This window comes from Amphibalanus amphitrite, unplaced genomic scaffold (genome assembly GCF_019059575.1).
Source record: "Amphibalanus amphitrite isolate SeventyFive unplaced genomic scaffold, NRLGWU_Aamphi_draft 002109F_arrow, whole genome shotgun sequence".
Classification (NCBI taxonomy): Eukaryota; Metazoa; Arthropoda; class Thecostraca; order Balanomorpha; family Balanidae; genus Amphibalanus; species Amphibalanus amphitrite.
The window spans coordinates 24,947-47,308 of record NW_024883602.1 but is presented as its reverse complement, the minus strand read 5'-3'; the positions used below and the strand labels follow the sequence as shown (position 1 = coordinate 47,308).

General features: G+C 47.2%; 1 protein-coding gene across 6 annotated transcripts in view; it reads left to right on the top strand.

Annotated features, from left to right (window-relative positions):
* The first annotated feature begins 423 nt into the window (after nucleotides 1–423).
* The window catches only part of LOC122376351 (G-protein coupled receptor moody-like), a 33,601-nt gene continuing 11,662 nt past the window's right edge, over nucleotides 424–22,362 (top strand). For 3 of the 6 annotated variants that reach the window (XR_006255615.1, XR_006255613.1, XM_043356171.1), the window contains exons 1-6: nucleotides 424–576; nucleotides 15,094–15,304; nucleotides 18,201–18,341; nucleotides 19,596–19,755; nucleotides 20,215–20,228; nucleotides 21,647–21,774. Coding sequence is in view for 2 of the 6 variants with exons in the window: in XM_043356171.1 (XP_043212106.1) it covers nucleotides 15,195–15,304; nucleotides 18,201–18,341; nucleotides 19,596–19,755; nucleotides 20,215–20,228; nucleotides 21,647–21,774 (553 nt within the window). In the remaining 4 variants the exon portion in view is untranslated. Of the gene's footprint in view, nucleotides 577–4,384; nucleotides 4,552–15,093; nucleotides 15,305–18,200; nucleotides 18,342–19,595; nucleotides 19,756–20,214; nucleotides 20,229–21,646; nucleotides 21,775–22,362 lie in introns of those variants that run through there. The other 3 variants (XR_006255616.1, XR_006255614.1, XM_043356172.1) reach the window with 2 other exon arrangements.

Below are 22,362 nucleotides of genomic sequence, written 5' to 3'. Positions count from 1 at the left end.
GTCTGGGTGCTGACTGCAAGTGACTTCAAGACTTGCTGTTGTTTAGTTTTGGACTGATTTTACTGTTCGACTACAGACTGGCTACAGACTGACAGCTGTCTGTCTGTAGACTGGCTTCTGACTCACTACAGACTGGTAACAGATTAACTAGCTGTTGACTGACTACAGACTAGCTAAAGAAGTGGTTAAGGACTGACTGAATGACTGCAGACTGGTTGCAGACTGGCTTTTGTCTGGCATCTGTCCGACTGCCATCTGGATCACTACAGACTGGGTCCAGAATCAGACTGCAGCTCCAGACTGGCCGCCGAAGGTCAGCGGTGACCAGGGCGTCGATAGCGCTCGGTGACGGCGGTCACCAGCACCGCTCGGTGACACGGCTCGGCGGCGGCGCCCGCCCTATCGGGTCGGCCGGACGCGCTGCAGTGACTGTCGCTGGCCCGCCGCGCCGTCAGATTCCTCCCGGCCCGAGCCCGACCAGCAGCGAGACGCCGCGACCCGGCCTGAACCGGCCTCCGGCCCCCGCGCGGCACCACTGACCGATATAGCAGCGACGGGACGCAGCTCAGCAGATTGGTGAGTAAAAGAGGTTAGATGTTGGTTTTGTTTATTTGAGAATTTCATGTCTTCTCGAGGTTTACACAAGTAATGTGTGTAGCTTTGACCAGAAAAAAAAACAAACTTATATTAAAACGTGTTTCTATTTTTGCAAATCGAATTCGAGATTTATGGCATTCCAACTATTGGTACAATTACATTCAAAATGTTCATGTCCATTTTTGTTGGCTACATTATGCAATATGCATGCTCTGTAACGAAATAATTTACATGCATTCTCTTGTTTACTTATACGATGTTACGATGTTCTTTAGCCTCAATGTAATATAGCAAATGTTTGAAACGTATATTAGAAGTATATTAGGATCCGGCTAGGTAAGAATAATTTCCTTTATGTATAGACTTCAAAAATACACCGCATGAAAGTCTTTTCAACCAATGAAAATATGCATCACCATTCTTTGGAGCGCTCTTGCGAGAAACATCATGAAGCTAATAGAGATAAAATAGAGAAACAGTTGACCTTTCCTCGACATTTGAATGACGCGAAATCCAAAAATAAATATATATTAGCAATAGCTTTAAATTAATAAGCATATATAGGCTTCACCACAATTTGCATGTCGAAGAGATGTCAACTTTTTTCTCTTTTTTTCTTTCTTTTATCAAATAACCGCATCATACATCTCGATTCAGAGGCAGTCATCAGCTCGAGTCGCCTATGCTTATACGCCTGCAGTACCTTCTGATAACGAAGACGGATGCCGGATGTGGAACCGAACGGGGGTGGCTCTTGTTTGTTTGTTTATTGGGGCTTAAGGGCGCGCCGACTACAAGGTCATTTTGCGCCCATAGATGGAATGTCTCATCAAATTACCATGCCGCGGGGCACTACCTGCCGATTCACTCGGACAGCCGGCGAGCTTAGAGCGGAACACGTTGGCAGAATGAAATGCGCCTCTCATATGAAAGTAAGAATTGAAATGCAATACAATACGTTTGCTCATTCACATTCACCAGTGTTGATCCGGGATATGCATTACTTCAGTGGAACGGTGTATATAAACCTGTTTATTCAATAACCCGAGATCCATTGGGGGGAGAGGGCAAGGAGCTACCCCCTAAGGTTTTCCGCTGATAACTCAGAAACGGCTGCAAATTTCGACTCGAAATTTTCAGTACCTCTCCAAACATCAATTTCAAAAAACTGCTGAAAAAAATATGTTTTAGGTCATTTCAGGCCACAAGTTTTAGTGGTTTAACTGAGGTCATGTTCGGCAGTTTTTGGCCGAAAAAAGTTAAAAAGTTGTTCACGACAAAAAAAAAAACAGAATATCAGGATATCAACCTAGAGGCTAGAAAACTGAACCATAGATACAAAAAAAAACATGGCAAACAAAATGGCTATCTCAAAATTTACAAAACATGAAAATCTTTTAACATTCTATCAAGATCGTTTGACATTCTAACTTAATCTGTACATTTTCTGAGATTTTTTTTTTTAAATCTGAAGAAATAGACAAACAGAATACATTTCAGAGATAGAGTTGCAAAAAACTTTCCCCAAATGCTGCAACCGGCACTGCCCTGCCCCACAAACATTTTCTGGGGCACCAACCGATATTGCATCTCATGCATCTCGATGAGCTCTCTCGAATGCCGGTTGAATTTTTCCGATCCGACTATTGGTTCCGGAGATACGATGGGACGCCCTTTGACCTCCACCCCCCCCAAAAAAAACAGGACCTGGAACCTGCCAGACCTCAACGGGGCGCGGGTTAACTGCACATCCGGGATGACGTTCTGCTATGAGGCAAAGGTCAGCAAGGAGCTCCGCTTGATTTGCTTTACTTGCAACGCATTGGCAAAAAGGCTTATTTCAAATCAAGTCCGAAAACCTTACGCAGTATTGTAAAATCTACTGACATAAGCTGAACGAAGGCTGGGAAAGTTGCATCTCACCGAAGTGTATTTTTCGTTTTTCACGCGTTGGTGACAGGTGAATGGTGTGTTTCAATTCAACAGCGTTCTCCCGGGGTCCGCTAGACGTAGAACGTATATATGGTACCTTTATTTCACCTAAGGAATAACATCATAATCCAAAATTTAGAGGAATGGGAGCCTCGATGAAATTAATGGGTACTATAAATCTTTGAACACAGCTTTGAACTGGACAAATCATCATTCCTTTGTTTCAACTTTGAGAGATGAGATTACTGTTTTTCGTAAATTGTCATTTGGTCCTGAGTTTCTTGTAGGGTTCACACATGATGCGTTTGGTATCGGTTTCTTCAATCAATTTTCGGGTAATATCAGTTGTGTTCGTACTTAACTTATCACCAGCACGGAATATATAACTAGTCTACGACAGACAATATACAACGACAATATATTGTCTGTCGTAGACTATACATATATTCCGTGTCACCAGTGACAGCTTCGCCGTCGGTGCTGCCATAGCAAAGAAATATTAATTACCCTGCTAATATAGCATATTTTCAGTCTATTCACGCCGGCTTATCTACTGACCATTCCACTGCTGTGATATTTCCAATTGACAGCCAATTGAAATGCACAGGAAAAGTTTGAGCAATTGCTTGTATGTTTTTGCATCGTCCTTTGAAAGTTTTAACAATAATAGTAGGGTAACCCATCAATTTTTTAATTGTAAAGTAAGAGTCGCGTCCCTTTGATCTGCGCATAATCCGTCTATCAGCCTCTAACACGACAGTTAGCAGGATGTACTTCATCAATCAGCCGCAACCCTATAGCTGATATCAGTGTTTATACTTAATGAGGTAGCGTTGAGTGGTGCCCCCGACTGCACCGCCTACGCGTATGTTACCCCGCCTTAGTAAATTGATGATGCGAGCATGGAGGGCAGCTGAACCGTTTCAGCTGACTGCTGCTGGCATGAGACCCCCAGCGAAGTACACACTTCACGCTCACCCACATGTGCCCCTGATAGAGGGCACTTCTGTCAACTATGCCAATCAAATAGATCGTGCTTATTTATATAAACAGGGGTGATAAAATCGTATTTCACTGTAGACATACGACTGACAAAGATAAAAGACATTGGCGATATATCGTGTCTTGTATATTGTACAATAACACGTTTGAAGGAACAGTCGTTAATAATCTGCATGTAAATGATGTGCTCAGTATAAACATTTACCAGACAGGTACTCACGCAGCCAGCAGACTGGCACCTGTATGAAAAGGGGACCTGCATTTGCCTGCCTTCGTGACTTGGTGTTCAATAGTTGGGTTGATTTCTGCTTAATGAGACGTCGGTTTGAGCCAGTTTCACGCTGTCTGTTTAGTCCTCATAGTTTCGTTCATGATTGGACAATGTCATAAAAATAAGGTATAGGTAAAAATACTTACTCCATCGACTCGCATTATCATCTCACTTTTTCATTTCAACACCCCGATTCCTGCCGTCCTTGAAGCTGCGATAAGAGATAAAGGAGGTGGTGTTTAGCCTGCCAGCGCAGCAGAACGGGTCAGCGACCTGTCACACAGTTCAGGTCAGTGACCTGTCACGCGCGTGACGGGTCACTCGGTGTGACGTCCGTCCGACACGGCTGGCGCTGCTCCAGCCGGGCCGGCCGCGTGGCCCGTTCGTTGTTTTTGGATGCCCGGTCGGCGGACGGGTCGGCGAGTCGTCCGCCAGCCGGCACCGGCAGCACACGAGACGACCGGCCTCACTGCGGGCTCCGCCAGCTAGTGGCCGTGACTGTGACACCGTGACGGTTGTGGCTGTGACACTGTGGTGGTGTGACGCTCATCGTGACGCCAGTGATTGCTGTCATCCTGTAAGTCCGTGACACCGAGGCTCGTGTAAAACGGTGCCAGCGACAGCAGCGGTGCCAAGCTGTGAGTGGGTGTTGGTGAACAGGAGGCATAGAAAATCAATTACCGCTGCCGGTGGAAACAACATCAGACTATACTCCAGACTGGACAATGAGGCCAGTTTTGTGACAAACGGTGAGAGAGATGAGTGGATATTTCATTGCCTGCAATTAATAGAAGCTGAGAGCTTTGAATATCGCTTATAAAACCATCATCCATCTCGGTCTATTCAGCGGCCGAGTGCTGGTGAGAATGCATCCCGTCCTTGTTAAAGCTGGGCTATTTGTGAGTGATAAATGTACGCCGCTGTGGCGACGACGAGCGGCTGGCGCGTGGGACTCGTCTGAGGACGCTCCAGTGTCAGCACGGACGACAAATGATGTGGGGACTGGCGGTTCTAGGCTGCATGTGTGTGTTGCATAAGCCTGTTTTTTTTTTTTGCCGTTGGATAAAGAGTCGCACACTTCGGCCAGCCAAAATGGTACTAAACTCAAATCGATCATGCATGCCGCCACAGTCGATATTTCTGCACACAGCAACCAAAATGTTATCTTTCCGCTGTAACACAAAATGAATGAGCAAACAAGACCCTAAAATAGGCCCATAAAACACATAGGAGATTGCATTACATGCAGCCTCATTGCCTTAATTATCCTGTAATTGGACAATGTTTACAACAGTAGGAAACCTCGGAGGCATTTTAGTTGGGTATACCGACTTGCCGTTGCTTCAGCAGGAATAAACTTAGATAATTCGGTGTTACTTCCAAACCAAGACAAAAGTTAACTCGAAAACTATTATAGTGCAAAGGAATCAGTATATTCATGTCGTAATCATCATAAACGGCTGTGTGAATGCCGGGCTCAACCAACTATAAAGTTGATTCCCGGTGTATCTTTTATGTCGGCTGACGCTTTAGAAAATAATGGGAGAGCGCCTTCCCATCTGTTCAGGGAGCTACAAAATGAGCTATGTGGGAGCTGAATCATGATCGCACCTCTACCAGCGAATACCGCCCTCTCCAGCGGCGGAGGCATCAGCGGCAGACTCCGCCCCCCCCCCCGCCCCTCCCTCGGTCCTTTTTCGCCTTTAGCAGCAGCGAACAACCTCTCACCAGCAAAAGAAGGTAAAAGCGGCTGCTTCTCCCAGAATCAGCCGCATTTTTCCCAACAACGCAGACCTTGCCAACAATGCTGGCCAGACCGCGAATGGTGACCGTGAAAGGCAGGCGACACTGAATTAACGACTGACGGACGCTCCCTGCTGCACTGGATCAGTACTAAGTCCACTGCACTGTCGCGGTAGTGTCGAGCCGAGCCGTCTGCCCTTCGTCCGCCGGATGGAACCAAGAGCAGACGTTTATCGGCAGAGTGGACTGCTCGGAGCCGCGATTTGCAGCTGTCTCCATGCTGCTGCCCAGACCCCGCGGCTGTGAGCTCGGAGCCGACAGTTGTCTGGCTTGCTGCTGGCCAATTGTGAGCTGACAGCTGTAGGACTGTGAGCCGACAACTGTCTCGTCGCTGACCAGCTGTTATCAATCAGCTGACTCGCTGTGAGCCGACCGCTGTCTAGCTGTGAGCTGACCGCTGTCTCGCCGCTGGTAAGCAGTAATCAGTCAGCTGTCTCGCCGCTGACCGGCTCTCTCGCTGTGAGCTGACTGCTGTCTCACCGCTGGTCAGCTGTTAGTAGTCAGCTCTCTCGCTGTGAGCAGTCAGCTATCTCGCTGTGAGCAGTCAGCTCTCTCGCTGTGAGCTGACTGCTGTCTTACCGCTGATCAGCTGTGCTCAGTCAGCTAGTCGGCTAGCCAGCAGCTGCCGTTTTAACGGCGCCTGCCTGACTGCAGCAGCGCACAGTGTTCTCTGCCGAACAGATCGGGTGTCTGAACGGCGCAGTAATCGGAGACAGGCTGTGCCACTGCGTGCGGCTGCATATCATCCGACCACAATCGGGCGGCGCTATTCAACCATCAGCCGGCGACATCCGATACATATCGCAGGGCGCTCGGCAGCCGCTGGGGCGGTGTTATTAGACCAGTGGTGGACCTCATGTGGGATGCTTCACAGAACGGGAAGAGTAAAATAAACGGTGTGCTATCAGTGCCTGAAATACAACAATATGGCTATCAGCCGGCAGCTGCGTAATGCCCTGGATAGCAGTAGCAAATTGTGAAAAGCACTTAGAGAATATGTAACACTTGCATGGTAAAAGACTCACGTTAAAGGGACCCTCCCACCTTAACATTAGTTTTGAGTTGAGATAGCCAAGTTTGCGGCCAGGCTCAGAAACCACCATTTATCCTGGTCGTAACCCCCGCAGCTTTATGGTGTTCAAGAAATTTCTTCCCTTTACTTGCAGGGTGGGACCAGCGTGGTCCCTATCTCTTAACCATCACGGGAATCTGATGACGTCATCAGGCTTTCGAACGTCCGTTAAATGTTTGACTAAAACGTTTTGTAGCACGCGGTGGTATATGCTGCTTTGCGCGCAACAAATGCCGCACTTTCAAATAAAGTCGCTAGGAACAGCGGAGATCCCAAAAAGTAAACAAAAGTAAAAGTCTAATATCTTGAAAACCGGTGAATATTTTTCGATGAAATTTGGTAGATATTCGTTTTTGCTCTTTCTGAACCGAGCGACATCACTTTCATGCCAATTCATTAACTTTTTTGAAGGTAGGAGGGTCCCTTTAACAGTGTTAGAGCATCTCCTGTTATTTCTTTGAGTATGATGATAATTTATTTCAATCCTCCATTATCATTTTTCGAGTCACCTAAAATATATTTACCCTGCTATTACCTACCTGCCGTATAATGATTACCAGGCTGCAAGGATCCTTTAAATGCACAACTAATTCTGTCAGCAATGGAAACCTTTTCAGCAGAGTTTCTCAGGATATATTCTATCTGCAAAAGTGCACCATATCTGGCGGTTTTCCTCTACACCCAGTCGCCAATCGGTCTGGGCCTTTCCAACCACGTCCCATCATGCCCACGCGTCCTGCCGGACAGTGGTGGGCTGTCCCGGAAGCCGTGTGGTCCGATAGGGTCCATCCGCTGACCGCAGCTCCGGCCCTGACCACCGAGACGAGAGCACGGGGGCGCGCAGATACCCTGCCGAGGACCGCAGGGGATATGTGTTACAGCTTTTAAATTCACTGATTACGAGCGAGCGAGCGCAGCGAGCGAAGCGAGTCTTTTCAATATAACGGAAAAATCTCAGTATGAGCGGCCCGGCCCGGCCCGGCCCGGCCCGGCCTGTAACGCTTTTGAGAGGCTTATATCTCAGCAACCGCTGGACCGATTGGCCTGCGGTCTTTTTTGCTGGGTAGCCCCATCCCTTCTACCCCGTAATTGACTACTTTTGATACATCTCAGTGACCGTCGTGGCACGTGCCACGTGAAAAGTCAAGGGTGTTCAAGCTGTTTTGCAAAAGTAGTGATTTTGAGAGGCTCATATCTCAGCAGCCGCCTGGGCGATTGACTTGCGGTAATTTTTGTAGGGTAGCAGCATCCCTTCTACCCAAAATAGGATACTCTCCATGCATGTGGGTCACCCCCAGTGCACGTGCAAAATACAACAATAAGAGGTGCCAAATTTGTTCCCATTTCAGTAACTCGGTAATTACTGGGGCGATTTCGCTGAAACTTGGCATACAGGTAGGCACCCACCAGGCAATGCATTCCCATGTGTTGCGGTTAGGGTGCTACTGCACGTGCGCACGTGCAGGGGGCGTTTCCAGATCTCGAGAGCGGCTGGGCCGATTGCGCTCAAATTTGGTACACAGTTGGAGACCAGTTAGTAGGGTGCCGTGCACAAGTCATTTTGGACCCCGTTTGCACGTGCGCACGTGCAGAATGCCGCTTCCAGATCTCAGGAACGGCTGGGCCGATTGCGTTCAAATTTGGCACACCGCTAGCGACCGGTTAGAAGAGTGCTTTGCGCAAGCCCGTTGGAAGCACCCTCTCGCCCTTCCGCACGTGCAGGGCTCACTATCTCGCTCGCTCGTTCTTCGCCCAAAAGGCGTTTTACTGGTTATTATAATTCGTTTTTTTTTTCAAAAGAACTCTGGCTCCAAGTACGTTTTTCGAAAAAGCATGCGTTTTAGCGACCAAAACGAGCAAAAACTGAACCTGAGAAACTCGAACGTCGCCTTATTTTAACATGTGAAATATTCCCAATAATTTTCATACGTGCATTTTGGAACCAGATATGGGAACAGTGGTGACGTCATGCTGTCAAACTTGTATTGCAATGTAACGTATAACTATCATGGACGAAACCGCTTACTCGATTATAACCTCGGCAACAGTGAAAAACGAAGTTTCCCCCAAAACCGTCGAAACTTTGTCCCATCGTACGGACATTGGGTGCCTGCTGCCACCAGTGACGTCATCATAGTATGCTAATTTTTCAAGACACAATTTCCGGGTACTTACCGTGCACAATTTGAAATCGAATATTTTTTCGGTAAGAAATTCTTGGCTAGACGCTGAAGCTGCCAAAACTCACGTGAGAGGTTCGATGAGGAACTTGGAGCCAGCGTCCTTTTGAAAAAAAAACGAACTATATACCTCTTCTGAGAAGTAGAGCTTGTCAATTCGATTTTAGTAAGGATCGGTAATTGCCGGCATGACTTTTCAGGTCAAATATTGACAGGATAGGTCCGCCAATCATTCTCTTTAATTTATACTCGTACTGCGTACACTGAAGACATCTTACCCTTCACATACATGGTTGGTTATGATAAATTAAAGGAAACAACACGAGACATAAGTTAGAAGGGGTAACCGAAGCTTAAAATAGCAATGGATTGAGCGAATTATTACGGGTATTATCCGTGAAATTGCAAAGAAAGGGTTGACCAAGCTTGTGAAATTCCTTTCTCAGGAGCTGCCAGGAGCGCTGTAAGTTCCCCTCACCCCCCCAGTCCCCACACACACACTCCTCACTACTCCAGAGTGCAGACCCTCCCATACGTAGGCCTTTTGACCTAGTTGGCGCACGAGTCCCATTTACGAAGCCTTGTTTCTTCCTTGTCCCTCGGACGGCAAACAACCATTCTTTACAGTAAACAGTTGCCTCTGCTGAAGGCCAGGGCTCGGTTTCGTCCGGCGGTGCCTTTGTATACAGGCGCACGTGTGTTAACGGCTTGCTGCAGGCCATGGGTGAAACTTTGACATCACCATTGGGGTCCCAAACGTCCAAGGGGGCCTCCATTTAGTGGGGGCCTCCAAGCAATTAGGGGCCTCCAATTGCGGAAGCGGTAATTTACGAGCCACGCCAGGGCCTCCTCTAAGAAATTTTCATTGGGGGACCAGAGGCTCAGAAGCCAAACATGGGGACCCCCAAATCCAGTTTTCTCATCGGATTTAGGCCACTTATTTTTCGTCACAGCTCTGATGCCATGATTTTTTTTTTAAATATCGATAAAGAAATGGTAGGTCACCTGACCCTACTGGTGGATCCAGGCCAGCAGGGTGACATTGTATGTAAATATCCCCCGCGGCATCCGAAATCGACGAAAATTTCTGGCTTTTTCACTTTTGACAATAAAACACAATGCCTTTATAATAGAAAAAAAAAAATAACGGCACAGCATTGCGCAAGGAATCTAGCCGTAAGCCGACCCCAGAAAGTGTGAGGGTTAACCTTCGCCGGCACCTGGGGGGAGGGTCGCCACCCCCAAGTTAGTTTTTCTGCTCTACACTTAACATTTTTAAAGCTAGAAACCTGATTTTCTTTGTATAGCTGCTTTTCTATCTTTTCTCAGCGTCCATTGAAAATTTCAAGCTTCTGCGGCATTTGGGTTTGGAGATATGACCTTGTTCTTCAGGTCATGTCATGTCCTAAATGACGAATACCCAATATCTTGCGATGGCTATGGGCCTTGTGAGCTTTTGACACGCTGATTTCGGCTTTTTTTTTGCCAGTCTTACCTCCCACCTATCATTGAACATGTTGTTCTGCGATGTACAGATGTCAGAGTCAGGGTCAAGGTCAACCTAGGTCATCTAAAATTATTGCGCTTTAGGCAAGCTGAATTTACTTTTCGTGAAGTTTCTTTGACTGTATGTTTAGTAAAAGCTTCTCAGTTCATGATCAAGTGTAATAGGGACACACAAACCGATCTGTGCACACATCAGTACATACACAGACATACACAGACATACAAACACATATCATTGACCTTGACCTAACTTGACGTGAAATGACCACAGCCAGCAAATTAGTCGGATAGTGTGACAAAGAGCTGTTCTAGCTCGCTTGGCACTAATACGGCAGCGTCATCGGTATATGATGGGTTGGCCCGCTGCTTGTGTAGGTATCTTATTCGACATCACCACAATTTTTTCTTACAAGATTTTAAGCCTTGCGGTCAAGAGCAACAGATTCTTTGGGAAGTGACGAATCCAATGATACCAATTTTACCTCATCAGGTCAGTCATTGACCTTCCAGGTCAGGTCAAACTAAAGAATGTTGCTGTTTGGGGTCACCGTTGCCCGTTGGAATATCACGTGCGCTGCTCATCATGTACCGCTGACGCTGCCGTATTGTGGTGCCAAGCCAGCTAGAACCTCTTTGTCACACTATCCGACTAGGTTTTTGCTGGCTGTGGTCATTTCAGGTCAAGTTAGCTCAAGGTCAATGACATGTGTTTGTATGTCTGTGTGTGTCTGTGTGTACGAGTATACTGATGTGTGCACCGACTGTGAATGTGTCCATATTACATGAGATCATGAACTGAGAAGCTTTTGCCAAAAATACAGTCAAAGAAACTTCACGAAAGTAAATTCAGCTTGCCTAAAACGCAATATTTTTAGACGACCTAGGTTGACCTTGACCCTGACCCTGGCATCTCTACATCATTGAACAACATGTTCCATGATAGGTGGGAGGTAAGACTGACAAAAAAGGCCGAAATCAAGGTGTCAAAAGCTCACAAGACCCAACGCCAACGCAAGATATTGGGTATTTGTCATTTGGGTTATGACATTACCTGAAGAATAAGGTCATATCTCCGAAACCAAAAACCACAGAAACTTGAAATTTTCAGTGGACGCTAAAAAAGGATAGAGCAGCAGCTATACGAAATATCCGACTTCTAGCAATCAAAATGTTTAGTGCAGAGCAGAAAAAAACTACCTAGGTCGGGGTGGGGGGTGTGGCAACCACTGCCCCCCCCCCCCCCCACCATGTGCGGACGAGGATTACCTAAGTAATTTGAATATCAGGAAAATAATTTATTAAATCAGGTATTCCAACAGAGTCCCGCTTTTTTATAGGTGACCTCCGATTTGTGTTGCATCTAAGTTACCCAGGGGGCCTCTTATTTGTAATTGTAGGTACAGTACAGAGAGCCTCCTACTTCGACTACTTGCACAGAGAGCCTCCTAGCGTACATACGGCTAAGCTTCTACAGCGCCGGTCTCTTGTACGTACAGAGAGCCTCCTACTGTTACAGAGGGCCTCCTGTTTGTCTAGGGGGCCTCCTATTGGTTAACGGCGCCTCCTATTTGTCCAAGCGGCCTCCTATTCGTCTATCCCGCGCCCTGCTGGGGGGGGGGGTGTTTGAACACCCCCCCTTGTGGTTTTTCGCGAATATCTCAAAAACGGCGGCGCGGAGCGCCGCCGTTTTTGGTATACCTTATTATACATCAATTCTACACATGTTGTGAAAATTTCAGACCAAGGTCATTCAAGGTCAGGTCACCAGGTCACTTGAAGTGACCTCACCTCATAAAAAGTTTCAATGTCTGTCATAGCTACACCGAGTGACCGATCGCTTTGAAACTTTCAGCGATTGCTAAGAGCAATAGCATGTACAAAATGTATATCTCAGAATTTTGATATCGATGACCTAAGGTCAGGTCAATTTTGCGACCTCCCCATTATAAGTCAATGGGAGAAAATTGAAATGCGCCTCTTTTGGATGAAAGACATTATAAACACTCCCAAACACCGAATTACAAGTGGTTTAGACACACTGAACTTGAAAATGGTGTCCGTGACCCTTGTTTATGCCCTGAGGTCATCTTAGGTCACGAATGGTATCTATCAGTTTTTCGCAAATAACTTTTGATAGAGGCATGCTAGAGCGATGAAAACGCCTTAGATGTGTTCAGCTCGACGATACGGATCGACTGATATGCAACATGACCCTTTCCGGTCAGGTCATGACCTTGACCTGAGGTCAAATTTTCAAGTTGACCTTTCAAGGTCAAGTTATAGTTCATTCGATGCGTCTTGACGAGAGGAACACGATGCCGGTAAAAGTAAGCTCGTACAAGGCTTGGGTCAAAAGTTATTGCAGAAAAACTGTTTTCGAAAAAAATCGGCTATTTTTGCAGTTTTTGCCCCCTGCAGGCAAAACCGTTGACGTTAGGTCAAATCTGAGAGGATTACTCAGAAAGGGCGTTAATAGGGCTATCGAATGCGCTTTTCCGCGGCGCTGTAGCTCTATTGGTTCCCGAGTTATGCGTTGGCTTCTTGGAAATTTTCGACATTCGACCTGGAAATCGGCGAAATTTTGCCTTCAATGACCTCTGGTGACCTGACCTTTGACCTGACCAAAAAATTGACCGAATTGATTTCGTCATTATTTTTTACGCTCTTTCGAACGCCGCCTTCCGCGTATCGCTACGTGGCCCAGGAGCCGAGTTACAAGGGGGGGTGTTCAAACACCCCCCCCCCCAGCAGGGCGTGGAAATCCAGGACCCCCAGCAGGGCGCGGGCTATGGGATCTCCTATTTGTCCAGGAGGCCTCCTGTTTCTCCAGAAGGTCCCCTATTTATCCAGGGGGCTTCTATTTTCCAGGGGGCCTCCTTTTTATCTAGGGGGCCTCCTACGTGTTCAGGGGCCTCCTATTTGTCCAGGGGCCTCCTATTTATCCAGGGGTCTTTTATTCGACTAGGAGTCTCATATTTGTGCAGGGGCCTCCTATTTGTCCAAGGGTCTCCTACTTGTCCCGGGGCCTCCTTTTTTTTAAGGGACTCCTTTTTGTTAAGGGAGCCTTCTATTTGTCCAGGGGGCCTCCTATTCGTACAGAGAGCCTCTAGCTCCTACTTGTCCATGGAGCCTCCTATTTGTTCAAGAGGTCCCCTATTTGTCCAGGGGGCCTCCTATTTGTCCAAGGGACCTGTTATTTTTCTAGGGGGCCTCTTTGCCCAAGAGGCCTCCTATTTGTCCAGCGTGCCTCCTACATGTTCAGGGGGCCTCCTATTTGTCCAAGGGGCCTCCTATTGGTTAAAGTAGCCTCTTATTTTCCAAGCGGCCTCCTATTTATCCAGAGGGCTCCTATTTTTAGGGGGCCTCCTCTTTATCCAGGGAGCCTCCTTGTTCAGGGGGCCTCTTAATTGTCCAGGGGCCTCCTTTTGTGAAAGGGGCCTCCTATTTGTCCAGGGGGCCTCCTTTTGTGAAAGGGGCCTCCTTTTTGTCTAGGTCTAGGACCTTCTATTTGTCCAGGGGGCCTCCTATTTTTGCAGGGGCCTCCTATTTGTACAGAGGGCCTCCTACTTGTCCATGGGGCCTCCTAGTTATTTGTCCAGGGGCCTCCTTTTGTGAAAGGGGCCTCCTGTTTGTCTAGGTCTAGGACCTCCTATTTGTCCAGGGGGCCTCCTATTTTTGCAGGGGGGCCTCCTATTTGTACAGAGGGCCTCCTACTTGTCCATGGGGCTTACTATTTGTCTAGGGGCCTCTTATTTGTCTAGGGCCTCCTATTTGTCCAGGAGGCCTCCTACTTGTCCAGAGAGCCTCCTATTTCTCCAGGGGACTTCCTGTTTTCCGGGGGCCTCCTACTTGTTCAGGGGGCCTCCTACTTGTTCAGGGGGCCTCCTTGTTCAGGGGGCCTCCTACTTGTTCAGGGGGCCTCCTATTTGTCCAACAGGGCCTCCGATTTGTCCAAGGGGCCTCCTATTTAAACAGAGAACCTTTTATATGAATATCGGACCTCCGTTTGCAAAGTAGCTGATGCGTCTCGGGGGCCTCCACTATTGGGGTCCCAAAATGACAATTGGGGTCCCAAATGTTCGCATTGGGGTCCCACATGGGACCTCGAAAGTATACAAAGTTACACCCATGCTGCAGGCCGAGGATGGTTTGTGTACTTTGGTTTGTGTGTCCATGACGAGCGCGGCAAAGTGGCGGCCACTGAGTGAGTTATGCTGTGCCGCAATGACTGGCGACAGTGCGGCACAGCCTACCCAGCAGTTTTCTGTGGCCGTGCGCTGCATCAGAAGCGCACCGCCAAAACGAGCAATTGCTATCTTTGAAACTCATAAATCCCATTTGGCCTTCATAGCTGAATATCCCGGTGGTCGACTGGCCCGAGTGGAGTCTTATGATCCCGGGTATTCGAAACACTGCACTGGGGCGCTTGGTGCTTACAGTGTAAGATTTGACCGAGCAGGGGCTTCCCATTATTGGAACATGGTTATACCCGAAAAGAAAATTAATTGACAGCTCTTTTCGGAAAGCCTAAGTCAAATGTCTTTTGCATCACAGTTGTGGAAGTATCCCGTATGGTGTCGAATGCAACCTCTGCCCGCGGCTCTGTGGGATTTTTGGACGAGTGTGCTCACATATTCAATAATCCCGTAATGTGTGCTCTTTCACAGTGAAAAGGCGCTCTAAGTGCTCTCCAAACTGAATGAGTGCCATTGCTTATTCTGTATTTTCAGACTGCTGCTTTTCACCTGCGTGTAAATCCAAGCTTTGGCCGGAGAGTGGGATTGTCCCCGTTCCGTAACCATTTCAAGCTAACTGCGGCCCGGGCTGAACTATGGACGTGGACAGCCAATCTGTGACGGAGATGTCGGCCAACGTAACCATGGCAACGGTCAGCAACGTCACAACTAAGGCACCCCTGCCCGACTTGAACGAAATGAACAGGTCAGTGCGAATTATTTACTTGTGCTTCAGGTAAAGACTAGCAGTAAAACAGGTAGGAAACTAGTGTGATGATTCCCTGAATGAGCAAAGAAGGTAAACCTACTTTTTTTGCCGCATTCAGTTTCACTCTTAAACTATGCACTAGCCACTACTACATATTGCACGTTAAAGGTAGGTAAGCTTTATGCTGTCGTAAGGGTTACGGAGCGAGCGAAGTCTTTCGTATGTATTTTACGTCCAGTTAGGTGATTACAAGATATGTATATTCATTCGAAATATTTCTGACCAGCACGAATCAACACAAACATCACTGTTACGAACCAAGCAGCTCAGCTCAGGCCCTGAAACGAAGATGTCCGACATTCAATGCCGCACATTCAAATGCGCCATATGCATAGGCATAGATAACAGTAGAACTACTGTTATCTATTGCATCTATCTATCTATCTATTATCTATCTATGGTTCTACTGTTATCTATGGCATAGGCTATCAGTATAAAATAAATATATTATTTTTTTGAAGGAAACAATATTATTTCAACTGGGAAACGTCTTCCGAAAGTGCAGCCAATTCCGAGAATCGCATGCATTGTAACTCTGTTACTGTGTTATTAAGTCTGAGTCAATAACTAAAAAGATGCTACCTTATACCTACCATTGGGACTAACATCACATGAAACAGGCGGGGTGTTCGGCCCACGTCGGTAAGGTATAGGTACGAGTATACCTACTGATGTTCGCAGCAGCGGGGTTCTGGTTGATAAGAACTGGTGCAGGGTGTTCTGTTCAATAGCCTCTGGCGGCAGGACCAAATATCCGATAACAGTGCATTCTTGGTATACGGTTCCATACGTCATCTCTTAGTGATATGTTTCAGCTTTGATTTCAAAACATGAAAAGTAGCGATTATATGACATTCTTCGAATTCAGTACGTGTTGTTGTTCCTATACTGTTTATCCTATCATTCAGAGCGTCAAACATCTGAAAACAGTTACCAAGGCTCGATAAACAGCAAAGGAAAATGTGTGGTACGTAACTACCTCTGCTTCAGAGTAGCTCACTCTCTCACTTCTCTGATCTCTCCCTCTCTCTCCCTTCCTCTCTCCTCTCTCTTCATTTGTATCGCATAACACCCTTCCTCAATTGCTTTGGATGCCTTTGAAGTGGCGACATTCCATTCACAATAGGTATATAATCAACTGATGCGATGCGGGCTTCCATACCGAGGGGTACATACATGCTATAATGAAGTGCTGCCAGCCGTAGGTAAAGCTATAACGTGAACGCACTGCGCAAAGAAGCTGTCTCATTATTTCTCGGAAAGTCGTTTAAAATGTAAAGGGAAGAACTGTGCCTACCTCAAGTACCTTCAATTGAGAGATCTTCATGCTGAATAACCGCATACGATTACTGAAATGGTCTAGGAACGCTATACCAGCTAGGAACTGCACTTGCTCTGCAGAAGTTCTTCACTGTCTTTAGAGCTTAGTAACAGTCCAATTCACCGCTGAATTAACCAACAATTACTGCACGAAGTGTGTAGATGCTACGAAAGGACGACGCATCTGTTCTTGTTCTTAATTAAAGCTTAATGTTGAACAATGGAACGAAGATTCAATGGCGCGTAGATCTGCATTGTGCTGATCTTTAACGCATTGGCCCATCATTACCGCAGCAGCGGCCAAGGCCAGCTGATACAGCTCGCAGTGAGCATGGATAGGCTATTTATTCAGATATACAAACGCTTTTCTACGCAGCTCTTGCCTCTAGCCTTGAGCGTCGTATTTCGGAAGTCGTATTTCAATCACTCTTTGAATTTCAGCAGCCAACGTTAAATGGTCTGTCTTAGCTATTGAGCCGAAACTGTGACCCGAAATGACATTGTGTCAGGTCACTACTGGGCAGCTGGGTGCACTGACCTGGTGCGGCTTATTGCTACATTTAGTCAGTCGCTTCTTTTCATCCTTCTTCATTAGCCTTTCCACTAACGAGGGAAACCCTCCCATCCACGAAACATTGTTCAGTTTCGCTGGAACTCGCCCTAAAATACTACCGTACCTCTGCTGTTGAATACATTTACCGCCTATTTACTATTAGAAGTGCCGTTCTACCCAGTTATGTAACATGATACCATAAAATAAAGCAGTAGTTGTAAACGCACTTACGAAGAGCTTTGTGTGTGACGCAGGCAAGGCTTGACATAATATCAATTTACAACGCATGTTGCATGTCATACTGGAATCCTTATCACCTTGGATGTTTGTCGTCTTTATTTTGTTGAATTAGATGCCGGATGAATTTGGCCCAATTCCAGAAATTCACATGACAATGAGGCTATGGAGGTCGCATTTGCTCACTACACTGCAGTGTCGGCACCGGTATACTAACGCTCTGTATTACCAGCCGAGCCCTGGAACCGACCACACGGGGCCCCAGCTGCTCCTTTGTCACGCCTTTAGCGGGACGACATGGTGTTTGTTCCAAGAGGGGGTAATGGGGGAGGGGAGGAGGCAGTGCGGGAGGGGGGGGGGTGGTCGGCAGATAGCAGAGGTCTCCCACAGCCGAGGCTGATTTACTGCCATTTACAACACCAGTCTGACTACAGACAAGACTCGGCACCGCAGCCTGCATGACATTGCCCTTCTGTATACACTAAGACCAACGTAGTTTGTTGACATACATGCTCACTTGAATAAGTTGTATCTGACTAATGCCTGGATATTTACGTTTATCTATTGTAAGTGGCAGTTGAATTTTTTCCGAATCTTTTTGGGACTACTTTTCAAACACCCACAACTTTGTACTCAATGCCAGCCTATGGTCTAGTGGTGCCTGCCGCGGATTGCACTGAGCTCGGAGTAGGAACCACGGCTAACCAGCTACCTCTCCGGCAGGTTCTCCCCCTCGCTGATGACGCTGACGGCAGTGCTCATCGCCACCTTCATGGTCGTGGGTCTGTTCGGCAACGCCATCACGATCGTGGCTCTGCTGAGGTGCCCCAGGGTGCGGAACGTCACCGCCGCCTTCATCTGCAGGTGGGCACCGTCAGCTGCCTCTGTCCACAGGTGACGTCCTCAGTGACGTCATCAGATCTCACTGACGTCATGAGTTTATGAGAGTGAGCGATGACACAGGGGGATTAGTTCTTATCGTGACTTTTAGCACCTTTAATGGATATACCAGTGGTGTCCAGTTTTATCTGCAATATACCGTCGTGATGACATGACCACTCAAGCACCTTTCAGCGATATGACCTCTCAAAGCCACCTAGACGAGCACTATCACCGGGGCCCAGTTCGGCGCCACGCAAGGCTGCCTGTCTGTGACTGCCCGGCTGGCTCTCAATAACACCACCAACCTGAGCGGTACAGCGTTCCGGACGCGGCCCTGCATCTCTGATCGTCTCCGTGACATCGCTGCCCTCTGAGCGCGGTATCAAAGCGGCCGCACCGCTGCAGTTGAGCCGTGTGCTCCGCTCTGCGCGCTGTCTCTGTGCCGGTGACCTGTCAATGGGGGCGTGAAGGACGGCCCGTGACGCCGACTTGGAGACGGTCTATAAACAAAGACGGACGGTGCGCGTTCGGAGCGTGGGTGTGGCGCGGACGGAGGGCAGTGGGAGCCGGCATTGGCCAGCGATCAGAGCAATGGTGACACGGCATTTCTTCGAGCCCGAACACAGGCACTGCCAAGTCTTAAAGGGATTATTTTTGGAGGATTTGGCCGAAATGTCACGTTGCTGAAACATGACTAGTGTGCAAAAACGCGAGTAGTACAAGCTTCTAGATAGTTGATGTAATAAAAATTTGCTCTGAAGCTTACCTCTTCTTCGAAATGTGAAATAAGATTTAGCCAAGTGCTGCTCTCTTAAACGTTCCGAATTACGACACAGCTCAACAAATGGAAAAGAGACCTTTCGAGCGCGTTGGTGACTGGCAGATTTCTTGGAATCCTAACTTGCGTAATTTTACGTGGTTGTCTCTATTCAGCTAGTCATTCACTGCTTACTGACTTTGATTTTACTCCTATACTTGGCCTTCTAATAGCAATTTCTAAAGAAAATTTCAAATATACATTTAAAATGTTCGCCTGTTTTGCATACCGTCAAGAATTACCTTTCAATTGATTTATTACGCCTCTGAGTCGGGCCGTTCGCAATACCCAGGCTGCCTGGGGGCCCCATTCACACACCCCGAGGCCCGGCCGGCATCACACTCCGGCGCGGCGCTGCCGCCTCACAAAGAGACCCCCTATTGACACGCTCTGTGATTGTGCCGTGTGCGTGCCGGCAGCCTGTGCGTGGCCGACTTCTCGTTCTGCCTGCTCGTGCTGCCATTCGAGGTGTCGCGCTTCGCTAACGGCCAGTGGCTGTTTGGCGACGGTTTCATCTGCGTTCTGTTCCCTCTGCTGCGCTACTGGAACGTGGGCTGCTCGCTGCTATCAATCGCCATGGTGAGAGAGTGTTGGAGGAAGGGGTGGGCTGGGCTGGGGAGTGGCTGGCTTGGCCTTTGCATGGTCTTCATATAGTATAGCCATATAGCGGGGTATAGGGCACAAGCATTTTACGAGAAACACGACTAGGCTACAGTCTCACTACATAGACCGAGACATTAAAGGGACTTGGTATAAAATATCTCTGAAAAAGGATGCGCAGATGTGGGAAAAAGACCTTGATGTCGTTAACAGGATCATACGAAGCAAGTAACTATTTTAAGAACAATTTCAGCGTGAAACACAAGAGCAGCGAAAAAGGATTATGCACTCGTACATGTCGGAAATGAGATGAGTTGCGAGAGTTATTAATTACTCGACCACCCTGAATGTTAAGTTGAAAATGTTATGGCTCCGTACTATTACCTATTGTATGTATGTGTATTCAATTCGAGTCTAACAAGAAGTTTCTTGTTTCAGATAACCATCAACAGGTAAGGGCACATTTTGTCTATCTATATCGGTCTTGTGAGGTTCATGTAACCGGTAGGACGTAACCATACCCAGATATTTCAATTCGTACGTTATGCTTCAGTTTTCATATTAGACTGATCCAGTTGCATTCAGAGACGCGATGATGGTAACGTAACTTTTATTATATCGGTAGATGTAAGGTTTTATATTAAGTGAAAATGGTGGATAGGTGTAACGTATATCACAGAAAAGGTTCTGCGACACCTGAGCGAGCGTCATTTCAGCGAACGACATTTGAGCGAAGTCTTTTCAGCGATTATCAATTTAAGCGATTGACTTTTTCAGCGATTGTCAAGTCGGCGAATTCAATCACAGCGATTATCAACTTAAGCGAGGACCAGAATCAGCGAAACCAGATTGAGCGAATATATGGAGGTCAATGGGGGACCAAATGAGCGAACACAGTTACAGCGAAACCGAACGCGACGGAAGTCAATCATTTGCTACTTTTCGGTAATCCTTACCCTTGGAATACCCGCTTGTTATGTGTCATGCTTCAAGCTTAGCTGCGCGCGGTAAATTAAAAATTTGCTTTTAAGCTTGGAAACCACAAAACTATCTGGCCCCATTCTGCAACTTTGATCTGGAAATGTGGAACGTGAGAGATAGGACGATGGAAGGAATGCCAAGGACCAATAATAAACTCGAGGGATGGCAGAGGGGGATCCAGTCTATGTTTCAGGGTCCAGGGACTTCACCCAAATATCTGGAAATTCGTAGGTACGTTGCTTCGGGCAAGAACAAATTTTACAACATGGGGAACTGATTCAAATTAAAGCGGGGGAATTTCGCGAAAAACAGCACAAGGAATATGAATCTCTGAACGAACGTTTGGTCATCATTATTGGCAAACAGCAAGGTGAAATCGAACCGCTGGAATTTTTTAGAAATGTGGCATTAAATTTGGAGCTTAATGTCTGAACTTTGAACGTGACATCCGCCATCCAGTTCCGGATAAACATGAAAAGTTCCGGAAACATTCGTTGTGCGAACGCTCGCAAAAGAAAAAAGAAAAAATAGGGGACGATGAAGTGTTTCGCTGAAATGACAGTCGCTCAAACTGTAGTCGACGAAAAAGATGTCGTTGAAACATAGCTTTCGCTTAAATTGATAATCGCTATATTTGATAATCGCTTAATTTGATATTCGCTAAGTTGCCAGTCGCTGAAATTGGTTCGCTCAAATGACGTTCGCTCAAATGACACTCGCTAAAGTCGCTCGCACCGCACAGAAAAGCATATTATCTGATGCTATATACAGGGAAATGGAGAATGGGTAAAAAAGCTTGCATCGCATGACTCTATATGGATACACGACAACTATACTCATGTGGGCGTAAATTCCAAGAGTCCGTTGAACCACGCCGCCTTCACTCAAGGTTCGTGATGATCGCCTTCAACAACGTGTACAACAAGATCTACGAGCGGCGCTGGGTGGTGGTGCAGATCCTCTTCATCTGGGGCTACAGCTTCGGCATGCTGGTGCCGACCCTGGCCGGACAGTGGGGTGAGTGCTCGCCTGAAGAAGAAACTGCCTGAAGCAGTGGTTCCTGAAGGACGAACTGCCTGAAGCAGTGGTTCCTGAAGGACGAACTGCCTGAAGCAGTGGTTCCTGAAGGAGAAACTGCCTGAAGCAGTGGTTCCTGAAGGACGAACTGCCACCAGTGCAGTCGGTGATCGGCCTTTACTCAGCCAACGGAGGGCTTCCGGCCGGGGAGGCGTCAAGCACGAGCCCAATATCTGGATGCTTGCTAGTTACTTTTTTCGGTCGGGGGTGGGGATTGAGTTGGAAGATTAACATTACTTAACAGCAATCCTTCGACACAGGTAGTTTGGGTTCAAAGGATGACAGTTTCAGCTACAAATGAAAAGGAACTCTACAAGAGTCTCTATTTCGTCAACAAGTGCCAGCTTTCGTAGCTAATAACGCTTCTAAATTGGGCACAGCTCAGCCCTATAAATACCCTGTTTGTCTCAGTTGCTGTTGAAGGGCCGTCGACGTCAATTCAGCACCAAAGCTGCATCTGACTTTCACTGCTGAAAAGATAAGGGCTTTCCTCCCACTCGACCCATTCACAATTCAATGTTCACGGGA